The following is a 26,668-nucleotide window of genomic DNA, read 5'->3' as shown; positions in this document are numbered from 1 at the left end:
AACGTAACCAAATGCCATGCTTCAACAACAAATCAGTATTGAGACACTACGTCACTTTCAGGTATCTCATTATGCTAGGCTATCAAACTTATTCTTCTAAACAATTTTTTTTTTTTTGCCGTTTCCAAATTAATTTATTTACAAAGAGGTTAAAAATGAATAAGCACAAAACGAGATAAATTTTGAGTCATTCCAATTTAAATTCATCTGTAAGATCCTCCACGGAGTAGCCTTTTTTCCTCATTTCGCTTTCAGTGGCACTTTTCAAGTTCTCAGTTGCCAATATTAAACCTTTGAAGTGATTTTCTAAATAAACTGTTTTGTCGCTTGCCACTTGATCTGCTCTCCAGATATCAATGTCTTTTTGAACTCCCTATAACAAAAATATTCTATAGAACAGTAAATTTGAGATATATATCATTGCCTTGAACGCTAATATCAGGATTTAATGGGGAGATTTCGTAAATTTACGTTAGATTTCGGACGCGCCTGTAAGTAAGATTTGAGGAAACTGCGCATGTGTCTGTGTGTGCAGGGCTAAAGAGAATACAAGGGCTAGTTCACTCCGCTCTTAGAGCTGAAGCTACGATTTCCCTCCTCATGACGTCACTGTGTCCACAGATCTCGGAGATCGCAAGCAAAGATATGATAACTTTGCATCTTTCTCTTTGTAAAAATAAGTTAGACTTTTTCTGGTTATTAGCNGCGGGACGTTGACGTCCCGCTGACGCCCAGATAAGGCTCTTGTCCTAAGAAACCAGACCTTAAGAAATATATAGCAGAAGAATTAAAAACTTTGTAAAAGAATTCTTGCGTAATCATACAGAATATGCCACTTAATCGAATTGATATTTGACGGGCTTGGCTTACTCGAAATGGAATGGAAGGAACAGTTGCTAACGTAACCAAATTCCACGCTACAACAACAAATCAGGATCGAGACACTACGTCACTTTCAGGTATCCCTTTAAGCTAGGCTATCAAACTTCTAAACAGTTTTTTTTTTTGCCGTTTCCAAATTAATTTATTTACAAAGAGGTTAATAATGTAAACACGAAACATGATAAATTTTGAGTCATTCCAATTTAAATTCGTCTGTAAGATCCTCCACGGAGTAACCTTTTTTCCTCATTTCACTTTCAGTGGCACTTTTCAAGTTCTCAGTTGCCAATATTAAACCTTTGAAGTGATTTTCTAAATAAACTGTTTTGTCGCTTGCCACTTGATCTGCTCTCCAAATATCAATGTCTTTTTGAACTCCCTATAACAAAAATATTGTATAGAGTAGTAAATTTGAGCTATATATCATTGCCTTAAACGCTAATATCAAGATTTAATAGGGAGATTTCGTAAATTTACGTTAGATTTTGGACGCTCTCGTACGTAAGATTTGAGGAAACTGCGCATGTGTCTGTGTGTGTGCTTATGATTTTTTAAAAAAGATATTGCGTATCTTTACGTTTTGCTAGTATGGTTTNCGCGGCGAGATATACTTCAAAGGAGTGAACCAGCCCTTCTATTCTCTTTAGCCCTGCTGTGTGTGTGCTTATGATTTTTTAAAAAAGATATTGCGTATCTTTACGTTTTGCTAGTATGGTTTTATACAGCTAAATAAAAAAATTTAATAGCTGTTGAAAGTTTTTTTCTTCTTGTTTATCTCCGAATTAACAACGCAAGCAAGTTACAGATAGATAAAAAAAAAGAACAAAAAAAAACGACAACACAAAATGAGGATTGAAGATTCTTTATTATGAAGTGTTGAAAGAAATTATGTGATTTTACAACAATTGGTTGATTTAATAAAAAATAAACTTTATTGGTTTTAGTTTTAAATAATGGTTGTCTAATTGCACTTGGTCCTTAATAAACTAAATATTTATTTCATTATTTAAAATTGCAGAATATATTTATTTTAATTATACAATTCAATTGGAAGAAGTTTAATTTCCATAAAATCTTATAAATGTTTTGATTTTATGGTCAAAGATGATAACGTGAAGATGATTACGCTACGCCAATACGATACGTTAGTATTTTTCTTATCTCTATAATCTCTTATTTTCATTCACGTAAACTTTATATATAATACTTCATAATACTTTAATAACATAATACCTCAAATCTTACTTCTGAGATGAACGGAATATAAAAGTGTGAAATCTCTTTGATCTCGCAACGTTCACGTACGTTAGATCTGCGCAGAGCTGTTACCACTAAACAGCCTCTGATCTTTACAGAGTTTACGCAGTTACCACAAAACAATCTGTTGGAATGGTATGTTACACCAAGTAACATATTGAACTAACCGCACATAGTTAAATTTCGGTCCTGTGATGGCAGCTGGTATTTTTCTCTTTCAATTTACATACGCGACGCCATTTGCTGTACATGCAAATAGTGAATCTATTATTTATAATACATATATTTTTTGACAGTAATTTTTACTCTTTTTTTAGTGAGTCTTTACTAAGTTAAAAGTGTATTGTAGTTATTATTATTTTTTTTTTGGTTAGCTGTAATGAGATGATACTGAGATGATTAGAAAAGATTGTATAAAATCTTTCTTTTAATTCGGTTCGCTGCAGAGTTTGCGCAGAACCTGAGAGAGCGAAATCTGCCTAATATAGAGAATTAGTATTTTCAGGTAGCATTCCGCAAGTTCACTTATGTATTATCTATTGAACTATCTCATGTCTCGGCAGATATTGCACATCATATACGTACATAAACGACCATGATGCTGCGTGAAAGTGTTAAATCTAATTTCAAAATTAATGTTTAATGCTAAATATAAAAAACGATACACCTTAATAAGTGTTGATCTAATAATCGGTAACTGAGATGCAATCTTATTTCAGTCTAATCTTAAATATGCTAAATAACTCCCACAGTCGATATTTTAAGTTATAAAATAAGACACTGAAACGTACTTTAGCATACTTTAGAACATACTTTTTTTTAAAATACATTTTTAACCCTCAAAATATAAGAAATGGTTGCAATCTTGAAAATGTGATCCCCGTAGTGAACGCGGAATTTTTGGTCAAACGAAAAGTGCACATATTTCGCTTTCACCTCTTTTAACCGAGGAAACGATGGATTCTTCGGTTAAGTTTTCTAGCCAACTCGTGATGGTTAAGTAATATTAATCTCTTTCGAGAAATTGACAGATCTGTCAAGGTCTTTTTCAAAATTCAGGCAAGACTCACAGGCTTCAGAATGGAAAAATCTTGCGGAAGCACTCGCAATATGTGACTTGGGCAACTCATTTATTCTCTCAAACATTAAAATAAAGCGTTTTTGTTCGGAAAAAAGAATTTTTTAATTTTTAATAACTTTTATGATCACTCTGTTTTTCGAAAACATTTTTTTTTCAATTTTAATGAGATATTATTTAATCATGCTGGTCTTTTTAAGATCCCGATTATGAAATGAACATAACTTTTATGATCACTCTGTTTTTCGAAAACATTTTTTTTTTTCATTTTTAATGAGATATTATTTAATCATGCTGGTCTTTTTAAGATCCCTATTATGAAATGAACATAACTTTTATGATCACTCTGATTTTCGAAAACATTTTTTTTTTCATTTTTAATGAGATATTATTTAATCATGCTGATCTTTTTAAGATCCCGATTATGAAATGAACATAACTTTTATGATCACTCTGTTTTTCGAAAACATTTTTTTTTCATTTTTAATGAGATATTATTTAATCATGCTGGTCTTTTTAAGATCCCGATTATGACATGAACATAACTTTTATGTTCACTCTGTTTTTCGAAAACATTTTTTTTCCAATTTTAATGAGATATTATTTAATCATGCTGGTCTTTTTAAGATCCCGATTATGAAATGAACATAAATCTACTTCTTTTTTTATAAAGCGATTTTCTAATGACTGGACTTGAAATCATTTACCTGATTTTCTGTTTCTATTAAGCTTGAAACATATGTCTGATTTTTCCTTAGAATGAACTTAAAATCATAGACCTGATTTTCTGTTCTATTGAGCTAGAAACCTACATCTAGTTTTTCGTTAGACAGAGCTTAAAATAATTTACCTGATTTTCTGTTCTTTTGAGCTTGAAAACAGTTAATTATCAGTATCTTAATTTTTTTTACTGTCTAAAACGTCATAAATAATTCTCATCGCGCGATGTTGGGTGTGGCTTTTGTTCTGAGTAAGATATCTTACTTATGTAATAGCCATACAATCCAATTCTTCCAATTTAACCTATAAAACACTTATGATCTAAGATATGGAAATATCACGCTGTCCACCAAGTTGAGTTTCAAACTAAAAACTACTTACAATAAGGATTGGAACTTTTTGAATATACAACTCATTAGTACTCATCATTACTTTTTCAAAACTAACAAATTTTGAATACACTTGAGAAAAACACCATGCTTCTCTTCGTGTTCCTAATGTTTAAAACCTTAATGCACCGATAGTTGGATACCTGCAAGTGACGTCATCGTGAGTAAATCGTGGTGTTTGTCTATTCAAGAGCCAATCATGTCCAGCACACACGCATGACGTCGCTTACAGACATCCAATTAAATCTGATTTACATCACGTGGTCAGGCATAATCACTTCCCTTCTTCCCGAGTTGCAAGTACCCAATAATAATTAGATATCTCATAAAATGGTCACCTTTTCAGCTCTCATAAGTCTAAAGTGGACATCCAAGCTCTCAGGGTTCACATATACTGGTCGAAACTCGAATATATGCTCTTCGATGTCTATGTGGAGTTCATAAAGGAGATATCGACTGAAAACTCTGGATAATGCATCAGATGTGAAAGCGAAAAATGCTACAGCGTGCACCATCCAGGCCAGTAGCAGCAATCGATAGACAGCAAAGTACGTATTTCTTTTCAAAAATTGACCTGCAATATGATGCATGCTTGAGTATTTAAGCAAAATAGAAATATAGTACATTATTATTCAATAGTTAGTACTTAAACTGATATTTATTGATTTACACGGACAAGCTTGAGTTCAAACAGTCACGTCATTAAATTTTTGTTGTTTTCACCCACCTCCATGATTGATTTGAAGTGTTGTTTTAGTTTCATAGCGTTCAATAGATTTAAAAATCATAATTAAAGGGCATTCCATGTAAAATTTCGAAATGTTTTTTTCGATATGACTGTTTTATTCATATCTAATTCTCAATTCCATTAAGACAGAATTTAAGATGAGTCATTTTGCTTTCATTTTTTGTTTAAAAATTGAAATAAAACGTTTCATATTGCAATCGCATTCGTGTTATCATAGGCTGCTGGTGTCGGAAAGACTCTTACCATATACTTAGAAAGCATATAACCTAACGGCAACCTGGCGCCGAAATTTTCTTTTTATTATCACGAAAATGTTTGTACTTAAAACCTTTTTTCAATGAAGCAAAAATATTTCAGTTTTAAACCTTTCATTCTAAGAGAATAAGAAATTATTTTTTAAAGCTTTTTTAAAAAGTATTGTCACTTAGATCCGTTTGACGTTTTGGCTGACGTCACACTTAGCGATAGGATCAAATTGCATTGTCCATTAAAATTTCATGACAAGGTGGATTTTAGCTGAGCATGCAAGACGTTGCGAAAAGAAACCTTATAATTACCTAGATTTAAGATTATTTTCACCTTGAGACTAGCTTTATTAAAGGTTTTTTTCACACAGAAAAACCCTGACTCAACCTCGATTAAAGGTTTTTATATAGAAGGTTGTTTTCCAAGGTTTTTGATAAGGGTAATGTGGTTAGAATAGAGCAGATTGTCACAGATCTTGTTTTAAGGTTAGAAGGTTTACGCGTGAACCACATTGCAAACCTTTTTAGGTTAACATTGAAAAGTTTTTGCTGAGTGAAAGTAAACCTTATTTTGCTATCTGTGGTATAGTGAAGGGAGAATCGCGCTTTGTGTTATCATGGTTCTGAAAAAGTTAAGGAAAATTACTTTTCTATCAAATCAAAAATTTTTTTGGGTGGTTAGGAGAAATTTTCTATTTTGATTGAGAAAAATCTACGGTGCTCTGAAGTAATTGTTTTTCTAAAAGGGGAAACTTTACGGTGTTTAAGAGAAAGTCTTTTCGAGGAATAGTGGTGCTACCTTAGTTTTTATTATCTTGCTTTCTTGTCTGATAAGAAATAAATTTGCAATTAAAATTTTGACCACTTCTCCATTTTATAGAGCATTGAAATATTTAATATAGCTCAGTGTCTAATGACAATAGAAGTTTCAATCGTTTTTTCATCTCTTCAACCAGAACTTGTCGTCATATCATTTCCAAAACTAATTTACTGCCAAACCAGAATTCATCATCTTTCTGATCAATTAAAGCGCTTACATTTCAACTGAAGTTTTGTATCTCAATTCATTGCAAATTACAAATATTTTTTGAATGATGCAAGCAAACGTTTTCGGCAATCGAAATTTTCACCTCTACGAAATTAACAAACAGAAAATTAATAAGACAATAATAAAATAAAACTTCGAATAATATGTTCTCCAAGTATACTGAAAGAGAGAAAATAATTCTTTTTTTTAATCACTCACACTAAGAAAAACATATAAATCCGTATGGAGCATACTTAAGAAACCGTGTATATCGTTCTTTTAGAGAGATTTCACAAATTTAAGTTAGATAGCGTACACTTCCATCTGCAAGATCTGAAGCAACTGCGCACGTGGTCGCTTTTTTTTAGAACTTACGTACCTTTACGTATTGTTGGTCTGGTTTTACAAAGCTACAAGTTAACTAATCATTGCTGTTTAATGTTGTTTCTTGCTTAAGCCTATCATCGAATTAACAACATGGACGTGTTACAAATAAATCAAGAACACGAACTGAAAATGAAGATAAAACTATACGTTATTACAAAATGTAAAAATGAATCGTGTGATGCTTCAACAATTGGTTGATTTAATCACAAAAATAAATTTTATGAGTTTCAGTTCAAAATTATGATTGTCTAATTGTAATATGCCCATAAGAAACAAAATATTATTTCATTATTTAAAATTATAGAATATGCTTTACTTTAATTATATAATTTAGTATGGAGAAGTTTATTTTCCATAATATCCACGTCCAATATTTGTTTTGATTCTGTGGTCGAAGTTAAAATGATATTTCACTACTTATCTTTATTCACTTATGGATATTTGTAAAATCTCTTATTTTCATACACGTTAGTTCGATACTTTTAGACGTATGCATGCGTATTTTACCAGAATTAGTGCAAGCGTGCTTCAAGTACTCATGCGCAATCACTTCAAATCTTACATACAGGAGCATACGGAATATAACGCAAAAGTGCGTAATCTCCATTTTATGTCTAATAAAAGGAGAAAGCAAAAATCATGTATAAAGCAGTTAAATACTATAATTCCAAAGGAGAGTTGGGCAATGCAGCAGAAAATCCATAAGAAAATTGAAACCAATAGAAAATTTTAAAGAAGAAACAATGAAATGTATAAATGATAACCGAAGCTGACGTCCTCAAAGGATACCAGCTCCGGAAGTCATAAAGACACAAAACCACGACAAATGTATAAAAATTGCTTTCTCTGTACCCCAAAGGTTTTCTGAAAAGTCCAGGGAAAGAGAAAATAAATACGTAATACAAAATACAAAAAAAAAATACAAAAGCAAATTGCATAAACTAATTACAGAAAGGAAAGCATTGTTGAAAAAATCTACTTAAAAATAGTCTTATTTCAAACCAAAGCGCGGAGCTTTCTGAAAATCTTTAACCAAACTGAAATTTGAAAACAAATTACGCCCACATTTAATGAGAAGAAAGAAAAAAAGAAAAAGAAAAAAGCAAGTAATTTTGTTTTATGTATTTCTTTTCTCTTTTCCTAGACTTTTTACAAAATCATTGGGTTACCGAGAGAGCAATTTTTGGACATTTGTAGTGCTCTCTCGATAGAAAAGGTCTTGTGTTTTCATGACTTCCGGAGCTAGTACCCCCTATCGACGTCAGTTTCGATTGTCATTTTTATATATTTATTATTTTCATTGTTTTCTTTATTAAAACCCATTTTATGCCTACTTACCTACAAGAAAATCTCCTAGTCCGCTAGTAGCTGCTGTTGTTGTTGTATAATACACACCATCAAGGAAACTCCAGTGCTCTGTGTGCAGGAATACGGCAGAGGGAAGAAAATAAAAGATAAGGGCCCAGAAGGCGTAGAACAAGAAAATCATAAAGTACTTGCTTCGTACTTTGTCCCTCAAGATGTAAATCATCTCGTTTTGAGATTCAGCATAAGACTGTCCAAGGACTTTATTGAATAGCGTGCATAGCGGTACACCAAGTATGACATAAAATATGGCGAACATTTGACTTGAGGGACTATGGGGAGTGATGCCACCATAACCTACGAAATAAAATGATCATAAAATGTCAAAATTTAAATTATAACATAATACAAGTAGGAGATGTTCATAAATTACGCAAAGGCGTTTTTTTAAATGTCACTGCAATTAACGGCGTGTTGTATTTAAAATCGTGTACGTTTTTTTTTCCGCTTAGAATAAGCACTGCTAGAAATTTTGGTGTGCGTTGAACCACATATCGTGTACATTTATTGCAACTCTTATACGTTACCAAATTGAACCACATTGCTATGCACATTTGCGGCAACCTTTATACGGTGCTAGGTAGCACCAAATTATCATACACGTTTATAGCAAATTTAATGTGATTCCAAGTAGAACTGCATTTTTAGAAAATTTTTTACTCTGCCAAGTGGAACCAAATTATCTTGCGCATTTATAGTAACGTTTATACTATGCCAAGTTGAACCAAAGTATCATGCCCATTTGTATAATAGACCTAAATATGGTGCCAAATGGAACCAAATAATTCTGCACATTTGTAACAATCTTTACATTGCGCCTAGTAGAACCATATTACTGTGGTTAATTTGAAAGAATCCTAAACTGGTGCCAAGATGACTACGATGTAAAACTAGCGTAAGTGATAACGTTCCAGCTATCTACTTTTACGATGTAAAACTAGCGCAAGTGATTACTACGACTAGCGTAAGTGATTACTTTCAATGTCTATGAAAAAAGGACTATGTTTAAACTAACAAGTTGCGACAATTTAAATTATTGAGTTCAATTTCTACTCTGCTTACATGTCTATTTTTTGTAATTAAAAAAGCATCGGTGATTCGGATATTAATTAGCTTTAGTTTTTGTTTTAATTTCGTCTTAGAGTGAGAAGAAAAATTCCAAATAGCTCGTTATTATCTTTTATTTCAAAAAACATTAGTTTATTGATTAGTTTCAATCATGAACTTATCGGCGGAGAGGTTTGTTTTGACACTTTTTCTATGGAAATATTAGTCTTTTTAGTTGTATTCAAAATTGAAAGGATACAGATCTGAAGTTTTATTACCTCAATGTCTAAAAACTGTTTATTAACGTTAGAAAAAAGATGTAATTAAATTTGTTAGTCTATTAACGTCACACTAGAACTACACTAAGGGACTATTAGTGAATAATTAAACAAATTGAAGAGGCGAGTAGCTGAGTGTTGTAAGTTACATTTTAGGGAATTTAAGTGAATATGTTCAAAAGTTTTTTCTCTAGCATTTGGAAATTAATATACTAGGTCCTTATGTGATGAACCGAATCCAATTGGCAAATACAATTGGCAAAAACTGTAAATCCCTTATACCTATTCAAACAGTTCACGTCATAAACTGTTCACATCACGCCCCTTCTCATATTAATTTTTTTGCCGTAGAACAGATTTTTTAAAGTTATTCGCCAACTATTTATATTAAAATGCAATTGGAGCTTTCGTCAACACCGGAACACTCATAGAACGGTACAAATTGCCTGAATGTTGTAGTGTGAAATAAGACTGAAATAAAACCTGTCCACAAGAAATCTCAAATGAAAAAATGTGACTTAAAACCATCTTTCACTAAGCTCTCCAATCGGATACCTGTAAGTGACGTCCACGTATGCAAATCGAGACATTCGTTTTTGCTGCGATTCAGGAGCCAATCATATTCGACACACAAACGTGACGTCGCTTACAGGTATTTAAATAAATTTGATCTGAAAATTGATTCAACGTAAGAATAAACAAGCCTAAGGTAGGCCTAATCACGTTTTCTTCTTCTCGAGTTCGGATCCAATTTGTGTTTAGTAAAAATATCTTGATCTACCAATTGGTAATAGACTCACCTATGGTTGCCAACATTTGATAACAGAAGAAAACACAATTAAAGAAGGTCCACCAGAGATTGTCTTCGTATAATGGATAAGTAAAGTAACCAAATGGACTTTTTGGATAAAAATTCAAGACGGCTTCTTTTATTTGAGCTGCTGTATAGTTGCCCGCTAACAGCACTTGCTTCATTTCTTTAAAATAAACGAATCGATTAGATTTTGGTGGTTTAGTGAACATAATTATGAATCATTACATACTGCCTAGTTCATTGATATTGTTTAATAAAATCTATTTTATTTTTTTAATAGTCCGATTTACACCTAGTTAGTCTTTTTCAGTAGTTTTTTTTCTTCTTGAATATTTTAAGCTGTTTCCAGTTTTATAATATCTTTTTAAGGGAAAAAAAATTAAAAATGTTATTTGAAGAACGCTAATTTTATATCCATAAATTTAAAACGAAAACAAGGTCACTCCTCAATCTCTGGATGATAGTTCGGTTACCTACATTAACTTACAATTTCACAGTATGGTTTGGTATTAGAAAAAAGTTCCAAGATCTACTGTACCGTCAGAGGGTGTAACTTTGTGCAACGAGGGGTGACTTTGAGCAAACTGTCATTACCAACATTATAATAATTAAAAGCAAAAAATTATGCATGATTTGTTATCTCAATTGATAAGACTTTTGAAGTATAACCTACCTTCCTGGTCAGGAGAACTAGAACTTCTTCAACCGAGCAAACTTTCCAGCCTCCGATTTTGCGACGTTAAAAAATTTGAAACTGCTTGCAACTTGAGCTCACAATTTTCCAAGAACGATGATGTTTACATTGCCAGTTCTTGGTAAACCGTTAATTTGTTATGTTGACAACTCAAATCAGTTGATACCGAGCTTAAAAAAAATACCCCTGGATGGCACGATGCAAAAATTGAAAAAATGGCAGTTTGCACGAAGTCACCCCATCTGATGGTACTATATTATTCAAATAATTTGCAATTTAAACTAAAAATTTCGAAATCCTTTCATGTAATATTTGTTTTAAACCTAATTTGTGACTAAAAGTGGTATTTTTCCGTTAAAGGAGGCAGTTGGCAATAATTAAATTTCTTTTGGCATATCAAACACCACATATAATAATCAAACAATAATAATTGCTGGAATTTGATGACTGACTTGCTGGTATTAATCTGGTATTTGAGTCGTGGTGACTCAGGGAATATAGTGTTCGCCTTCCAATGAGGTGAACCGGGTTCGAATCCCAGTGATGGCTAGTTGATACGAATTCCGCACCTGGCTTGCACCTACAACAGTGCTGATGTAAAATATCCTCAGTGGTAGACGGATCATGGGTTGGAGTCCCCTTGCCGTTAGACTAACCATGGGAGGTTTTCTTCTCCATGTAACGCAAATGCGGATTAGTAAATATCAAAAAGTCCTCTACGAAGGTAAATTTCTTTCAATACTTGATCCAGGAGTTCCCCTGTCTTCTAGATTGGGTTCAAAATTGCAGGGCTACGGAGTTGAACATCGGTAATCCTAAACCCAAAATTGGGTCAGCTGTTCAAAGATGGTTATAAAATAAAATGAAATGATGAGATGGCAGTGCTATCCCCCGGTATACCCTACACTGATATTTTAAATGTTAAGAACCGTTGCTACCGGTATACCCTAATACTGCCCGTTGAGGTGAAGGATTGTTTTTGTGGTCCAATATTCGCTTACTGCAATTTGGCTTTTTTTTTCCTCTTTAACGCCCCTCAAAATTTAAAAGACAAATGAAATTAGTTTTTTTTAAAAAATTGAAAAAGGTTTGAAAGAAAAAGGTTTGAAATAATAATTCTATTTATGTTTAATTAAAAAAACACCATTAACACGTAAGGTATTTTGTATGAATGAAAAAAATAGGTTTCTTTTCTACCGAGTATATAATAGTAAATATAAAGTTATGAAGCAAGTCAGTTATCGAAAATTATTTTTAGTACTTAGTCGTCTGGGAGGGGCATAAAAAATCAATTACCACAATAATATTAGATATCTGGTACTTACATTGATGTATTAAATATTCGTTAAAATAATATCAGTAGCACTTATTACCAAAATTAATTAAGTATCATTGGCGCCAACATCAATTATGACAACATCAATTTTTTAACCCCCTCTGAAACGGATAAATAACAAATATTTATTGTTCTATTACTTTTAGGAAATATATGATTTGGTTAATCTATGTATCTAAAAGTAATTTGCAAGCCAACTATTTTACTATTTAAGTTAAAAGTAACAGCCACTTAAATTTGCAATGAAAAGATTGACCTTTGAAGTGAAGAGATTGATTGCTAAACACAGGAGCAGTTGTTTGCAATGGTTGTACTCCATCAAACATTAAAAAGACAGCGCCGCCCACAAGTAAATAAAGAGTATAAAATACTGAATAACAAAAAACTACATTCCACATTTCGGGCTTTAAACATCATCCCAAACAGATAATCCTTTAATGAACGATGTAAATAAAACCCTTAATTATGCAAACCTTTAAAAATATGACCTTTATCAAAAGACATCAATAGAGATGTCCAAGCCAGAAGCTGAACTTAGATTTTGGGGATTTAATTATCGACTATGTCAACCATCATCTATCAAAAGGTATTTCCAAATAGGATCAAGTTAACATGTGTTATATACTAGTCAATTGGTATTCAATATTTATAGTGGTAGTTACGCCACAAAACCTTGAGATTCTGTTTTTCTCTCGTATGTTTTATGTGCTTCAATAAGTTTAATAAATATGCTGTTCACTCATAATTTTTTTATTTTATTTAATCTAGTACATAATTTTATACACTAGTAAATACGTTCACTATACAAATCCATTAATTGATTGCAATCATTAAAAATCATGTTCCGTAAGCAGAGTCTACTTCCAGTTCTCTACTTCCCTTCTACTTCCATTACGTTCAAAGTCTACTTCCGTAAGCAGAGTCCACTTCCAGCATTTGACCACAAGTGGAATAAAAGTTCTCTGGAATGAGTGGCTCTAAATGCTTGGCGAATGTCTCGATCGGACAATATTCTTCACAATTCTGAAGTGTGAGAAGGTGAGGTTCTTGGCGACCCAATTCAGGATGAGTAGCATTAAAGAATAGCATTCGAACGGAGAAACGTGATGTAGATTCTTTGTATAGTTCTATAGTCACAGTTGCACCAGGCGGTGGTCGGCGTCCGTTGTAACTTCTAATAGCAGATAAGAAAGCTGATAGGTTCCAGTCATGCTAGAAAAGAAAATTGAATTAGATTGAACAGATTTAAATTAAGTATTAGGCAGGAAGAAGCAAGCGGTAAGAATGAGGCATACAGGAGGTTTACCGGAAATTCTAGTTTTCAAAATTATAGTTCTTATTATCACACATTTAGTAAAAAATATTTTAAAGTAAATTTAACCGAAAGTGAACGTAAGCAGCTTTAACCAAAAAGTAAAAAATAAATTTTTGTGAAAAGTAAATTTAACCGAATAAATGTTTTTCATACCATGCTCTAAAGTATCATGATCAAATTACCAAGTTTTACCACATTTACCAAATTTTAACAAGCATTATGGAGTCATATTTTCTAGTCAATTTCAGCAAAATCGTAAAAATTAACGTGCATTTCGGTGTTCCTATAGAGCCAGAGAAGCACCGTTAATTTCACCATAGTTTTGATTATGCATTTTTTCTTAGAGTAAAACGATCACAACTAAGAAAGAGGTTGATTTTTTTAAGAAAAATCGGTTCATTTCTTACTGTCATGTAAACGCTGACTTTTGTAGGGTCATCCACTATTTTCTTAGCTCTCATTCGGACAGTCATGAATTGCAGAAGAGGACCTAAAAAAAGTTATTAGTCGAATTCAGTATGCTTATTTTATCAGAATTATTTAGAATGATTGGATATGAAATGATATTTCTGAATTACTCAGAAGCAAAAAAAAAAAAAAAAAAAATTTTTTTTTAAATTNAAAAAAAAAAAAAAAATCAGAAATAAAAATATATTATAATTTTTTGTTTCTGTTCCAAATGAAACTCTTCCGTAACGTGACAAACATCTAATCTGTAAGCAAGTTCGCTGCATTCATTCCGTAATTTCACAATCAATGATTCCTAATGCTATACAAATACGCTTTTAAAGTTCTTGCAGCGTTTTAAGCATTGGTGGTTCATAAACAGCATCTAGGGTTTGTGAACGATAAGTGGATTTTCCTTAATCACATAGCCACAGAGATCACCGGACATATCACCTCGTGATTTCTCTTAAAGGAATCACGTCATACATGTACTTTTGTACGTTTTCTCGATGCATATGTACCCTTAATACTCAATTTTATGGAAGCTTCTGAAGATATACATATTGGGTGGTGATTGGAGAACACTTTGTCGGAAAGAGGAGAGCTAAGGTAGACATTATTTACAAATTAGGAAAAAAAACCCTTATTAAATATAATTTTAAACTCGTGATGTATTTTTTTCACTTCTGGTTCACTGGTTGTACTTCAACGTAGAAACATTGCTATTTTTGAAACTTATATGTATAATTTTTTCAATAAATATTATATTTTAATATAATGTTTAATTTCTTTCTATTTTTTATATTTTATGTGTATTTAATAGTTTTATTTTTTAGATGAGTTTTATGGCAGTTTTTAATCAATTCAAAATCTTTTTCCGAGTTACATAGATTGATTTTTAAGGTAATGAGATTCGTTTTTTTTCACGTGGTTCGAAGAAGATGGTGATTTCTTATAAAGCAATTATTATATATCAAGATGGCTAAGCTAGCGTCACTTCATTTACTTGCCTGCTGAATATTTAACAGTGATCAGTTAGTTAGGTTATAGCAGCAAATTGGAATATGTTCATTTCAAAGTAAAATAGTGTAAATAGCTGGTTGCCAATAACAACCACACTATTAGGGTCAAGTGATATAGTTCAGCCTCTGTTTTGGACATGTCTGTGGCGTTAAAAGAAACAGTTCGTGTGTTCTTCTTTTATTGTCTGCCCAAGAACAATTGATGTTTTGGTCCCTAAAATCGGACAGCGGGCACAAGAAACAATTTTATCTCCAATCAAAAATAAATAAATAATTAATTTTTCTTTTTTAAATTTCAGATAGAACATTCTGGGGAGTGTGCAAAAAATGAATTTTTCTCAAAAGATTACCAAAACTGCAGTCCTTTTTTTTCCTTCAAATTCTTAAAGGACCATCAATATTGTTTGNCGTTATAACCCAAGAAGTTTCTGTGTACAAAATAAACAACAACTAAATTCCATTCGTTTAGCATTGCGTCATATGTTGTTCCTACTAAATCGAAGTAGTTGTGTTTTTTTCATATTATACCCAATTAGAGTCAAGTGATATAGTTCAGCCTCTGTTTTGAACATGTCCGTGGCGTTAACAGAAACAGTTCGTGTGTGCTTCTTTTATTTCTTTTAGCCCAAGAACAATTGATGTTTCGGTCCCTAAAATCGGACAGAGGGCACAAGAAACAATTTTATCTCCAATCAAAAATAAATAAATAATTAATTTTTCTTTTTTAAATTTCAGATAGAACATTCTGGGGAGTGTGCAAATAATGAATTTTTCTCAAAAGATTACCAAAACTGCAGTCCTTTTTTTTCCTTCAAATTCTTAAAGGACCATCAATATTGTTTGATAACCTATGCAGCTTTATTTATACAAAAACGAGTCACACTGGGAGTTTAGCGCAAGTTTTTTTTAACAGTAAATGTCTTTTCTTTGTTGCCTCAAGTAAGTTCTTCTTCTTCTTTGTCAGTGCAACAGCCCCGTTGTAGGCCTTGGCTGCCTCAACAGCTGAGAAAAGCCAGCGCCTCCTGTCCATGGCAACTCCCTTCCAATTTCTAGTCGTTAGAGTTTTCAGGTCATTTTCCTTGTCGTTGAGCCATATAGTTTGGGTCTACCTCAGGGTTCTTAAAGGGGACAATTCTCATGGCGCTAATTTCAATTTTTCTCCATGGTCATCTCAGCCTCAAGTAAGTTCAAGATAAAAAAAAATATGAATGCTGTTGCTCAAGCAAAGTTACCGAATTATATTTTTGAAGCCATCTGACATACCGATATAATATCTGCACTGATGCAAATACAATCTGATGTAGTAGCAACGGTAAGTCAAGCGCAAGTTCATCGGAAAAATTGCTTGATTGCGGTAAATTGGGACATCATGACTTGACTGTAATCATTAACTTCTGAGTAGTCATTGATTCTGAGTAAAGTCAATCTGAGTAGTTTGATTCTGAGTAGTTTGCTGAGTTGAACTTCTAAAAACGAGTTTGATTCATTCTAATAACGTAAAGTCACCGAGAAGGGCAACATACCAAAATTAAAAAATGGAATTCTTTTAACTTCCTTAATTATGTCTCTGTATGCTTTTCAGTTTTGTGTATGATTGCTCAGTGTTCATTTATAAATATTCATTGACTGTTTACTTTTCTTTTCATCAAGAGCAAAGAACGGGTTTCCATTTAGTTTTTAATTCTTTATTAGTTATCTGAAGAATTATTTATACATGATAAGATTATTTATTCATGATAAGATTTTGTGGAAATGGAACAAGAGCTTCACATTTTAATTGGCATGTTCTTGAAAATTTCTTTTAGCTTTTATTTATTGAAAGAAGTTTCATGAACCAACTATTAATTGAAATTCATCATTAATATGAATGATACTTTAAAACAATTTAAACAACACATATTTCTGTCAAATTTATTTATTGTTTTGCTTACCAATTTTCAGTTGAAGACTTCTCACAGTTTGGTAATTCCAGCCGTGCGCAGCATCTGTCAACCTTTCTAAGTGATGCCAATACTTACTAGCCCATGCTGGTACTTTGAGACCCAGCGTCCTCTATTGGAGTCAACATATTTGTAATTGCAAACATTTAGAAAATAAAATGAATATGATAATGAATAGAATTAAAAAAAATTCAGACCTAACTCTTTCACACCTAAGACAGCATTTGAGGATTATGAAATAATCTTTATTATAAAAAGCTTAGGCTCTCTTAATAAATGTCATTATTTTATGTAATGAATATTATTATTACGTGTGTATGCATATGTTTATCTATTATCAAGTGTGAAGTGTTTAAATATTCTGCATGCTGTTATTTGATTATTTTTGTTAGGTTGCATTTTGCCGTTTTTATCCCATTTTTAAAAACTTCTTTAACCTGTTAACGGGAGAAAAAACCTTTGTTAAACTCATTTCCTCAATCAAGACTATTTTCCTCGTAGCTTTAAGCAATACTAGCAAGTTCAAGTAATTTCTATGCCTAATGTCGCCCATCGCAGAAGTAGTTCGTGTATGACGAAATATTTTGTCATACCCGGTTAACAGAATTAACTAGGGATTGTAACTTTAATAGTGGTTACAGTGCCGTAAAGACGTCACCAAATGATACCTCACGTTTGTTACAGAAATACCCACTTCACCTCAGAGCGTATATGAACTCTTCAACATCATGCGCATGCGTCCTCGTGAAAAGAACAAAGCCTCCTGTCAACAGGTCCCGCAGTGGACTGATCGTTAAGACACGGTTCCCAGCAGATCACCGAAGTCAAGCATCACTGGCTGCGGTCAGTGTGCGGGTGGGTGACCACTTGGATCAGTCTGCGTAGGGACCGAGGGTGTGCGGTATTGGTCCTCGTTAAACTGTGCTACCGTAAAGTGCTCGACTTCGCGCGCAGGTCGTCGGGCTACCGAAGCGGGGGTGCCATCCCCTCCGCAGAGGATCAAAATTGTGATGGCATGTCTTCGGATCATCCTCCGGGATGTTTCCCAGATCGTCGCCAATAGCCCATTGTGCAGCTCTAGTGTGACGTAAATTAACAACAAAAACAACATCCTGTCAACAGACGCTGTTGTCACGTTATTTTCTAAAGAAGATTAATAGAGTTAAATATTAAAATAAATGGGCCAGAGATCGTAAAGCACAATAGTATCATTAAGATTTTCAACAAGTTTGTGGTGAATCTTCATTGTCTTATGAAGCATTCTCACTGCATGCAACTCGAATATGCAATGGTACTTTGACACGATAAGTGCATATGCGAGCAGTTCGTTTTACATATAGTTTCTAAACATTCGCACTTACGTCTAGAGCAAATGCGTATAGTGGTGGATGTGCACCCTGATAGAACAGTAGTGAGATGGTGTGTAAACTTCTTTAACTAGCGGTGCCAAAATGTGCCAGACATGCATCAGTCAAGTTGTCGAATAACGTTTACAATTTTTGAGTTGCGAAAAAAGACGGATGAATGACGAGCAAAAAGTTCTTAAAAATTTACATTTATAGACATACTTATATTTATTACTATATTCAACAAACTTCTATTCTAGATAATTAAGTATCATTATAGATAATTAAATACCTTAAAAATTTTCAACAAGTTTGTGGTGAATCTCCATTGTCTTATGAAGCATTCTCACTGCATGCAACTCGAATATGCAATGGTGCGTTGACACGAAAAGTGCATATGCGAGCAGTTCGTTTTACATATAGTTTCTAACTAAGATTTAGCACGTCGCTGGCAGCGAGTTATTATTTTGGATAATGTTGGTGATTACTTTGAAAACCTGTTAAAGTATAACTGAGAAGCAAGAGAATAACTACGAATAAAGTTACCCCTTTGAGCCATTAAGGTTGAATTTTAGTATTTGGTAATCTCATTATTGAATCAAAAATTACTTAGATGCATTTTTTATTTTGTGTACTGTGGAGCCGATTTTTCTCAGAGAAGTATATGTAAATATTGATTTTTATAGTTGAAAGGCATATAAATATGTACTGTTATATGAAATCTGACTTCGTTTATCCATGATTCGAAACGAGTGACCAAATAAGGAATATTGGAAAGAAGTATCATTTATGTAAGAAAAGGAAACTTACTTCTTTCTCTAAAATGTCGAAAAGATAAGCCACGTCGTTCCAGTTTTCTATTAACATGCCACTGTGATTTGACCAGAGGGAATAATGGAACTAGAAAGAAAAAACATTTCAATACAAGAGCTGAAATACAGCAGGCACTGAAAGGTTAACCGAAGTGCAATTAACACGTTGGGCGCAGCGTCAGCCTTTGGTGACTGATACTGAAATTACATTTAGTCCGCCTCAACCACAGGTGGCTGACACTGAAATTACATTTAGACCACGTCAACCACCGGTGGCCGACACTGAAATTACATTTAGGCTGAGTCTGCCACCGCTTGCTGACACTGACCTTTCACATAGGCCGCGAAAAACAGCTGGCTAACTGCGTATAACATAATATAGAACTATAAAATTTACACTCTTTTATGGAATTGCAGAAAATTTATTCAAAATTTACTTAATTATTGTGATTCTTGGTTTAATAAATTCAATTTAGTAGATTTTTTTCCACCGCTAATTTTAAACAATTCGTAGACTTATATAATTCACCATTTTTGTCAGATATGTCATGATAAACCATCTAAAAAAATAGCGAAATCCGTCTAATATTTGCAAATTTAGTCTGTAGTTATTTACCTTGACCAGATGGGCAAGTCATGTAAAATTAGCGTGGCGCTCAACGTGTTAAGAAACAAAAACATCCCTATTTATATAGAAAAAATCCCTCTTATTTATTCCTGATTTTAACTCCATAAAATGATCTGTACAGATTTCACGAATGCCGAAAATTTTATTCATACCTAGTCTACACCAAAGAAAAAAAAACTTAAATTTAACAATTACATTTGGAGCTTTATCCGATGTTTAATCTACCTCCCTTGGGTGGTTCATTTTGGTCAAGAGGAATAATATTTATTCTCATACCTTATCCTTCTCTATGAAGTCTTTTCCTGGCGAAGTAGTGTAAAGTTTTTCAAGATCGATTAGCTGAGTTTCGCAATTTTCCGGGTACCTAAAAAACTAAAAACGAAATATTCTAAGTATAAAATCAAAATTGCACAAAACGTAGAAAAATCCATTTATGAAATTTGATAGATAAGAAACAAAAAAAATTAAATAACTTTCTTTTACTTTTTCCAAATGTAGTCTAAAATATAAAGGTGAAGCAAAATAAAATATTGAATTTTTTATTTATAAGTAGTATGAAATATGCTTCTGGAACCCATTATATGTATTGGGCAACATTTGGCGCTATCTTATCACTAAAAATTTTATATTTTAAGACTTTTTTTCTGTTTTTACGCCTTTAAAAACCAATTGTCTATGTAAAAATAAAATAAAATTTACCTTAGATGGAAGATATTTTTAATTGCAATAAAACTTTTTTTTAAAAACAAGATAAGATATTTAATACAAAAAGTTTTTTTTAAAGCCTTGTGGCATTTAAATATCTTAATTTTTTACTCTTGAGGACTTTATTTTATGACCAAAATTTGAAAATAATCATTATGTATAAAAATAAATATCTGTCCGTGTGTCCCTTATAGGCTCCTATACCATCAGACCGAGAGAAATGAAATTTGGCACACGGATAGTTCGAAGCACGAGAAAGTCATTGTCGTAATTAGAACATTCTACTATGAACCGTTCACGCGGGATGTTGAAAAACGAAATGGAATTTTCTGATTGATTAAGCGTTATCCATTGTTTGAAATTAAACTTCATGTAAAAAAAAAAAATTTCAAGTATTTTAAAGATAACATCAGTGATATTTTCTAGTTTATAGCTCTTTTTGATCAAGAAGTGGAGTAATTAAATGACCACACTTTATCTCTTTGGGGGAAAAAAGTCGCTTTCCTAAATTGACGTTGTAAATTTTGTCGTCTAAAAGGTTAATATTTATTTCTTAAATACATTTAAAAATGTGTGCTTTCTAATTAGTATTTAAATTTAACAAACCATTATCAAAAACCGACAAATTTTAATTAAGGTCATTAACACTAGAGGGAGAATTAAAAGCTTAACTAATTTATTTGATGGGTGAAATTAAAAGAAGTTTCTAATAATCAAATAACAGCTGATCAACTAATAATCAAATTTCACCCAACAAATAAACTTGTTTTTAAGCATTTAATCGTCTTTTCATTAGGATTGACTTCGATAAGATTTCTTCATATTTTTGTAATATTTTTTTAAAGATATTAATAGGTCATTTCCAATTTTTTTTTTAAATTTTCTATTTGGGAATATTCATTAAAATATTTATTATGGGGGTGGATAAAGAACAATCTATAATAAATTTCGATTTTTAGATTTTAGATTTTTTTCTTCTTTTATTTAAATATTGATTTGCGACTCCTAATGTACATGCAATTTAGCCAAATTTTTGACACGAATTCTAGAAATATAGATTCGAGATAATCATTACAGAACACCTTAAGTTTTGTAACAAAATAATAAACGGGTAATAAAAAAATTAACTTACAATGTCATCACTATCCAGATAAGAAACAGGAATGGGTTGCCATTTGAATCCAGGCAGAAACTGCCATTCATCTGTGGGTGCATACAAGGAGGCTAACATACACAACAAGCTGTGCGTCGATCGATCCTCAGCAGAACTAAACGCATCGATCTTAAAATAAAACACAAGTAAATGAGATCTGAAAATGAGACCCAATAACATCTAAAATATTTTAAGAATAATGTGCTGATGGTATCGGGTGTTCCAAAATTGACTGATGGATTTTGAAAAATCTCTAAAAAGGAAAAGAACGGAACGCGATAAAAATGATTAATTTACAGCATTACACTTGGGAAATTAGGTTTTTATCTGAACCAAATAGCACATTTAGTTAAACTTCCTGGCAATAGATGGAGCTATAGAAACTTCTCAGGGTCTGTACACATCTGTGTTCCAAATACTACACAATAATAATAATACACAAGCGTTCCCTAACTGATTGCTTGGGGAAATACCAACTATTGTGGGGCTTTGAGGAGAATTCTAAGAGTCTGAGGCTGTCTGTTGCTATGGTAACAAGCGAGAGTACATTTCTGGTGAGGCTTACAATGGAGGAACGAGGCTGTCGATTGGTTTACTCACGCTGACCTATGCCAAGATCAAGACAAAGCTATTCACCCTACACCCCTATTCGGAGTGACTTTTTCTTGCAGCCATGGTACCCGCCACGACCAACACCACCGAGACTGATGTCTGGACACGAGACTGATGTCTGGAGGAGTTCATCTGAAAGCCGCACTATGGGAAGACATACATTCAATTTCTCTGCAGCTCTCGCATGCCTGCAACGCCATCTATTAAATTTTACTAAATGTGCAATTTCGTGGGATGAAATTTTTACGTTTCCCAAGCATAATGCCACAAACCATACATCTAACCGAGTGGCGTTCTTTTATTTTATTGGTTTTCTAAATCCATCAGTCATTTTTGAGTCTCCCAGTACATTAGAAATAAGTTTGAACTAACTTTTGGAGAATTAAGCTTATTAAAGAGACTATATATTGAGGAAATTTTCATTTCAAATTCTGTCTCCTCTGTTTTGGTTCTTTTTAAAATTTAAGGTTAAGCGAAAAGTAAGTTCAGGTTAACTTAGAGTAAACCGTGTATTTCAAAGGCTTATGAGCTGTTTTCAAAATATTAAAATTAAAACAAATTATTGCATTCTATTGCGTAAACTAGAGTAAGGCTGCTTTGAATTTGTTTGCATTTTAATATTTTAAGACATTTCCTCATCATTTAAAACTTAATGGTTCAACTCTAGGTTTACCTGTATTCACTTTTCTTTATTTTAAACTTTAAGTTATTTTTGTAGGTAAAGGAGAATTTACCATGAAGGAATTGCTCACACTATTTCTTCCTCTAAACACTGAAAACTAATAATCATAGCCTACCTTATCCAGAGTTCTACTGAATTATTATTATTATTACTAGGAGACCCATCCTCTGATTCGCTAACTTCCCGTAACTGCTTTCGTAGTTCCTTTCGGATCGCTTCGCAATTCGAGCTCTTTTTCACTTGTTCAGGACACTTATGTGCCTTAGTTTAGCTCTGCGCTCATGCTGCTATTCTTTTTTAAAAATGAAGTCTTAAAATTACGCAACTTATGCATTCTGCGTAACTTTTGATTGAGAAATATTTCAATGCTGCTTGGAAATTTCATTTGAAACAAATAATTCACAGAATTTCCTTACGAACGCAATTGCATACCTGCAAAGGACGTCATCGTGGGTATGGATCCTGATTGGCTATTGAAATGTTGCATTTGCTTAGGTTTGCAACTGATCTTTCCTATTTATTTCGAGTAAGCCTACTCTTTCAAATATGAATTCTCTTAAGTGATACATTCTGTATTCTTTAATGAAGAAAGATTTGGTTTATTTTTTAGAAATCCAGTCACGAAGCCGTGTTGAACATGAACATACTTATTATGCTACAAAGTTGCCAGATATACAAAACAAAACTAATCACGGTCACAATAAAATACGTAAACAAATAATGAGCCTAGCTTAAGTACAAAATGTAGACGAGAAATAATTATATTTTAACAAATTCTATATTCGATACAGTCTGGTGTTAAATTCAAGTTAATTAACATTCTAACTTATGCGGAGAAACTTAGCTCGACCTTTAGCCAGCAATATCAAGAATATAAACACGCCATCTTGTTTATGAACAAATAGCTGGTGCTGAGGTCATAGATCAGGTGGTTGTGTATCAGAGGTCCTCTTACCAGGTTGAGAGAATCCCGTTATAAATTTTTCTATGTTGAAATGCTTTTTTTTTCGAATGTAAATTTGTGAAATATCTATATATCAAAGTCAATGAAAATTTTTTAAATTAGTAAACAAAAGAAGCATAGTTTGACAATCTTTGTCGATAAAATGCATAGCTCTATCTTTCTGTTTCCTGCACTAATTATGAAGCATAATTAAAATTATACAAATGTATGCCATTAATAAAGTGCACTGTTTAAATTGTGATCCAAAGTCAAGACAAAAATTATGCTTTTTAAACAATAATAATTTGAATATATGAACTCACCTCAACTGGTGAAGAAGTAATGAAATTTTTGTAATAATCTCGAAGCACTTTACCCAGCTCATAATGCTGCAACTTACCCAACTATTTAAGAAAGAAAAATTCATGACAATTTATAGTATACGTTCAAAAATTATAGAAAATGGCATGGTGTTAAATAAATATTACAAATTACAGACAGAATCAATTGTATAATTTGTTGATTTATTGCATAAAATTTGTACTTCAGTTTTATAATTTTAACCATTGAATAACACAACTGGCAACGTGCTCGTCTTATTTGCTTGAGTTATATATATATATATANATATATTTTGCTGTTAATTTTATTAAAATTATTACGATCTTTTTGATGTATTTAAGGAACCATACATATATATATATATATATATAATTTTGTTTTCTTTTTTTTTCTTTTCGCCAAAAATTTTACTTTTTTTAATTCCGCTAAAAAATATCTCAATTGTCTAACGCAAAATAACCTCAGCATTAGGCGTATCGTGGGTTAGAATCCCTCGAATGTCAGATTAACAATGTTTTCGTCGTTTTCCTCTCCATTTAATGCAGAAATGGGTTAGTTTCATCAGAACGTCAACTGAGAAAGAGAATTAAACCCAGAAATTGATTTAGAAGTTCGCAAGTTTTCTGGATTGGATTCAAAATTACAAGGCTGTGAAGTGGAATATTGACAAATTTAAAAAGGATCAGCTGTTCCAAAACGGCTGTTAAAATAAAGTAAACTAAAATCAAATTTTGATGTTGTCAATTTATCTATACTGATCCATAAATAGGCGAGACTTCTTAGAATTTTTAATGTCTTAGAATTTTTAATCGCAACCGTAATTTTTAATGTGGTTCTAATTTGAACCATAGCATCGTACTTCTGACACGTGATTGCACATAAATAGAAACCTTCATTTTAGCACTTTGATTGAAGTTTCTGCCATAGCAAGGTACCTTAAACCGTACTTTGTACCTTGAACCGCAAAAAGGTTCAAGGTAGAGATAATATGATTCATTTTTACCCTTAGTTAAAGTTTCAGCTCTAATAAAGTACCTTGAATTGTACTTTGATAAATTTCAAAGTACAGATTATAGGGTACAACGCTGAATTGATTTTCTAAGATTGCATTTCAAGCAACTGAGCTAATATTAAAATCTGGAGAAAGTTAAAAGAATCCTGGTTTCGCCTTGACATATTATAATACGAAAAATCCGCTGTTTATTAAACAAAGGTTTTATTTCAATAAAATTTGTTAGAATTTTGTTTCCTTTTCGTTACTTTAATGTATGTTTTTCGTACAACTTTTAACCTTTATTAATATTTGTTTAAGTAGCAAAGGATTGATTTTTTTTCGATCATGACACTTGGATTTTGCTGTGATACTAAACGTAGTAATTCTGTCAGTTATTGTTTTGTAATAGTCTATAACTGCCATAGCTGAGTCAAGTTTGTTGTATAAATCAGAAACCCGATTTTCTCGATGGCAAAGGTTGACAAAACAATTGGTCTATATGGTCTCGCGACTATCTGAACAATTTGCAACAAAGAACAAAATGGAAAGTAGAGAAAACCAACATAAATTTAAGTGTGATGGTTTTAATAAAGGAGGATAATCTTCCTGTAAATCAGTGGAGCTTGGGACGAATTTTAAAGCTATTTCCTGGAACGGATGGAAAGGTCAGAGTAGCGGAGATTAAAACAAGTCAGAATTCTTAAACGTAGCATTAGTAAATTGTGATTTTGCCGTTGGACAATTAAAAAGGATGCATGGTAATTTTCTCATTATGTGTACCTACAGCTTTTATTCAATCGTTGTAAATTTTAGATTGGAATATGTTTATGTACCATGGTTATGCTAATTTGTGTAGTTTATTGAATACTAGCCGCCTGAGGCGGCCAGCTGTCCGCCATGCTAAAGATTTTCACAAATAAAGTTTTTTGAAACATAGCAGGAAATCTGAAGATTAGTGGACAATTAAAGTGTTCCTGTCCTGCAATTTTGTCTTAAATTCCTATTTTATATATTATATAGCTACAATGCTTAAGAAAAAAAAACTAAAATGCTAAATACATGAAAAGAACACGAAAACGAATTAATTTTTTATGGTATCAATTTCTATTTCTATATAATTTTTTATTGTATCAATTTCTATATCTATATCGCTACAAAAATTATCGTCTTCGCTTAAGAAAAAAAAAATAGAGCGTGTAAAGAAGAAGAAAAACTTATTATAACAATTATGAACAGCGACAAATATATCAAAGCGAAGCGTTCTATTTACGTATCGAATATGTTGCCACATCTTTAATACAAAAGTTAAACTTTTCTCCACTTTGATAAATGTAAACTAATGCGAACCTTACAATTAAATTATTAATTCCTTCGTATATTATTGGTTTAAGTTGTCGAAAATTAATATTTCAATTGTAAGGTTCGCATTAGCATACATTTATAAGAGTGGAGAAAAGTAT

The 26,668-nt window shown here is 32.3% G+C and overlaps 2 protein-coding genes across 2 annotated transcripts in view; both read right to left on the bottom strand.

Annotated features, from left to right (window-relative positions):
• Positions 1–123: 123 nt before the first annotated feature.
• Positions 124–12,812, bottom strand: LOC107444030 (potassium channel, subfamily K, member 16-like). Its single transcript, XM_071180520.1, has 5 exons — positions 12,524–12,812; positions 10,224–10,400; positions 8,072–8,395; positions 4,665–4,900; positions 124–373 (listed from the first exon to the last, which is right to left on the bottom strand). Exons 1-5 carry the CDS (start codon positions 12,663–12,665, stop codon positions 188–190), a joined length of 1,065 nt encoding a protein of 354 aa, XP_071036621.1. The 5' UTR covers positions 12,666–12,812; the 3' UTR covers positions 124–187.
• Positions 12,813–12,996: 184 nt separating this feature from the next.
• The window catches only part of LOC107444036 (lysosomal acid phosphatase), a 19,081-nt gene continuing 5,409 nt past the window's right edge, over positions 12,997–26,668 (bottom strand). The window contains exons 3-9 of the mRNA XM_043042408.2: positions 24,196–24,276; positions 21,615–21,764; positions 20,054–20,149; positions 19,148–19,237; positions 16,983–17,103; positions 13,990–14,072; positions 12,997–13,479 (exon numbers count right to left, since the gene is read on the bottom strand). Of these exons, the coding sequence (XP_042898342.1) occupies positions 13,165–13,479; positions 13,990–14,072; positions 16,983–17,103; positions 19,148–19,237; positions 20,054–20,149; positions 21,615–21,764; positions 24,196–24,276 (936 nt within the window). The 3' untranslated portion in view covers positions 12,997–13,164. The remainder of the gene's footprint in view (positions 13,480–13,989; positions 14,073–16,982; positions 17,104–19,147; positions 19,238–20,053; positions 20,150–21,614; positions 21,765–24,195; positions 24,277–26,668) is intronic.

Source organism: Parasteatoda tepidariorum, chromosome 4, assembly GCF_043381705.1.
Source record: "Parasteatoda tepidariorum isolate YZ-2023 chromosome 4, CAS_Ptep_4.0, whole genome shotgun sequence".
NCBI classification, from domain to species: domain Eukaryota; kingdom Metazoa; phylum Arthropoda; class Arachnida; order Araneae; family Theridiidae; genus Parasteatoda; species Parasteatoda tepidariorum.
This window is presented reverse-complemented; position numbering and strand designations above follow the sequence as displayed.